The sequence below is a fragment of the Papaver somniferum genome, chromosome 9 (genome assembly GCF_003573695.1).
Source record: "Papaver somniferum cultivar HN1 chromosome 9, ASM357369v1, whole genome shotgun sequence".
In the NCBI taxonomy this organism is placed as follows: Eukaryota; Viridiplantae; Streptophyta; class Magnoliopsida; order Ranunculales; family Papaveraceae; genus Papaver; species Papaver somniferum.
The window spans coordinates 8,853,208-8,856,154 of NC_039366.1; the positions used below are offsets into that span (position 1 = coordinate 8,853,208).

At 35.4% G+C, this 2,947-nt stretch overlaps 1 protein-coding gene across 1 annotated transcript; it reads right to left on the minus strand.

Moving 5' to 3' along the window:
- Positions 1 to 1,025: 1,025 nt before the first annotated feature.
- LOC113308563 (stellacyanin-like) lies at positions 1,026 to 1,821 on the minus strand. The gene is made up of 2 exons (XM_026557026.1): positions 1,583 to 1,821; positions 1,026 to 1,484 (listed from the first exon to the last, which is right to left on the minus strand). The coding sequence occupies exons 1-2, from the start codon at positions 1,782 to 1,784 to the stop codon at positions 1,165 to 1,167; spliced, it is 522 nt and encodes a 173-aa protein (XP_026412811.1). The 5' UTR covers positions 1,785 to 1,821; the 3' UTR covers positions 1,026 to 1,164.
- Between the last annotated feature and the right edge of the window lie 1,126 nt (positions 1,822 to 2,947).

A 2,947-nucleotide genomic window follows, 5' to 3' on the forward strand; every position in this document is an offset into this window, starting at 1 on the left:
TTGTCTGATGGTGCAGGAATTACATCCAAACCGTCTTCAAGTATGTACCACAACTTGATGGTGATCAGGAAAAACTTCACAGTCTCTTGGCAACGAGTAAAATTATCACCATCAAAACGTTCCAATCGAGTTAGGGTTCGGTTTATCACTTGCAGGGATTGAGCAGTTACATTCGAATTTGAAGATTCACCCTCCATTGTCAGAAAATAATCGTCTAAAACTGTTGGAAAATGGGTTCAAATAGAGGATAAGATAATGGTCTAAAAGAAATCTATTCGAGCCTTGAAAGTCATGAGTACAACAATTTCTTTTGTGTTTATTTCATCCTCTATTTGAACCCATTTCCCAACATATTTTTCAATATTTCTCCCTTTAAAAACAAAAAACTAAGCTTTTTGGGACCACATACCGTAGTGTTAGTGTAAGATGAAAATAGTCGCCAAAAGAAAAATATTACTATACGGTTATAGAAATGTACTAACCAGCCGACCCTAAAAGTTTACAAAATTATATCCTTACCATTTATAATATGAAAACACGAACAATTCAACACAAACAAATCGAAGAGGACGGCACCGGTGATACATAGTTACATCTAAAGAAAACAATATTCAATCCAAAACACTAATGATGGATGCGCAGCTATATCCCTATCCTAGTTGTTCATTCTCATACAATCTAAAAGAACAATCTAAAAGTTCATGCATTCAGAAAGCTTGTGAGTGGTTATCTATTCAATTTTGGCATAATACAATCTCAAAGAAATTCATTTTTTTGGGGATAAACTATGATAAATCCATACTGTGAAGTCTTATTTTTATCTTCATTTTTTACATCTGCTGAAGTCCATTCTAAATGAGTTGAGATGAAAATAAATCAAACTTAATTAGTACAAGTCGAAATTAAATTATAAATCAGCATCACAAATTGAGGATGAAACACAAATCCAAGTTTAAGCCAATCAAACCAATATAATAATACTTAAAAATCATATTGATGTCTTCATCAAATAAAACAACCCCTAACATTCGTTCCCATGCTAAAGAGTACGATAGTTACAAATAATAAATAAAAATAAAAAAATAAAGAAGAACACAGTAGACTTCCTAAATTAAGCATTGACTAAAACCCGTAAACTAATACGAGTACTACTATTAATACTGTCTAGAGGAGTCCAGCGGACCCTGCAACAACCAAAAGGACCATTTGAACTATACAAGAACAACTAATACTGGCAGCACCACTCGAACCAGGTGTGTTTCCATCCCCTGAAGGCGCTTCCTCAATTGCCAAGACTTTGATGATCATCTTCTGTCCTCTTTCACAATGACCAGATACTCCACTGATGAAATAAAAGTAACCTGAGCGGTCGAGTTTGAATATGGTGTTGCCATTGTTGGAGAAAAACATGGGCTGAGTTGAGTTGCAAGCTTTGTAGTCAGTTTCACTCACTACCATTACTGAATCTTTCCCATACTTGAAACCTGATAAAATCAACAACAATAAAGAAAATTTATATCAAAAACATAACATTTTCATAAATGTTGCGCTACTAGTTTGTATATATATATAGATTACTTACGGATCGAGTCTTCGATTTGAAACCTTTTTTTAGAAGCCCATTCGTTGTAAATATTACTAGCATTAGATTGCGGAACAACCCATCCTTTAGTATCACCAACATCATACTCTAAAGAATGTACTACCAAAGTGAAGTACTGATGAAAACAGAAAATGAAGATGATACAGAAAATTAGACTTGTCTTCATGGTATAGGTTGACATAAGAATAAGACTTAATTTGGACTAGAGGAATTGTAAATTAAGAATGGGTTATGCAGAGGGAACTATGATAAGTTACATAAGAATATTTATAGGAATGGTTTTGATGAAGGGGGGAGTGGGTAGTTACATGAGTTGGTTTGAGAGATGTGGAGGTAATGGAGGGAGCTGTAATACTAGAGAGAGGGAAGTGGTGCGCAGGGAAGTAGTAACGGTACAATTATTGTTAATGGGTTTGACATACGACTTGCTCAGGTTAGGGATGGTCATGGGGCGGGTATTGCCAATCCCAGTCACTGCCGCGTTCGTAAAAAAAATACCCATACCTGTCCCGTTAGCTACATGAATTGGGGCGAGGGGGTACGAGGAATACCCGTTTGGGACGGGTTTTACATGAGTTACCCGTAACACGGAGTTAATACATAAATTTATTTATAATCAAAACTTAAATATGGAGCAAACAAAAATAATAACATAAGAATAATGCATTCCAAAATTTTAAATTCAGAAATTCATCTTAAGGTGAAAAAAATAATCTTTAAATGACTTTTTAGTTTTTCCACTTTGTCCTTTCGATACAAGAACGATCAAAGAATGTGTCCGATCACAACAAAGAAACGAAAGTGATGAATATACAAGAACGATCAATAATATAATAAATGTAAGAAAAACTCGACTAAGTGATAGAAGTATAAAATTCGATACAAATTCTCGTATAAAAGTCGAAATCCTTATATTACGGAAGTAATGGGGCGGGGACCTTGAATCTCATCCCCGCCCCATCCCGTAGCTTAGGTTTCAAGTATTACCCATACTCGACCCCATCCTCATTTATACGGGTAAAATCCTATCCAAACGGGACGGGTACCCACGAATATAAGTTTGGGTGGGGCAAATGACCATCCTAGCTCAGGTTTTGAAACTTCCAATACAAGATAAATTTGTTGGGCGATTAAGCAACTTTATGCACTCTTCACGGATGGTTAGTTATCAAGTAAAAGAAGAGAGTTCGGAGACTAGGACACATAAGCATACGCAACTGCTTTGTTTTCTCTTTATGCAACATAAAGTTTATGGCCACTACTACAATAGATTCGTTCATGTTCTACTCGTCTTTGCATAATTTGCTCTCAGTACTTTTTGTATAAGAAATTTACCACTACCAC

What these genes read in the sequence shown, in the direction of transcription:
- LOC113308563 (XM_026557026.1), bottom strand. Translation starts at nt 1,784, where the DNA reads ATGTCAACCTATACCATGAAGACAAGTCTAATTTTCTGTATCATCTTC. An exon ending in TCAAATCGAAGACTCGATCC is followed by an intron (nt 1,485 to 1,582) that starts GTAAGTAATCTA and finishes TGATTTTATCAG; the next exon opens with GTTTCAAGTATGGGAAAGAT.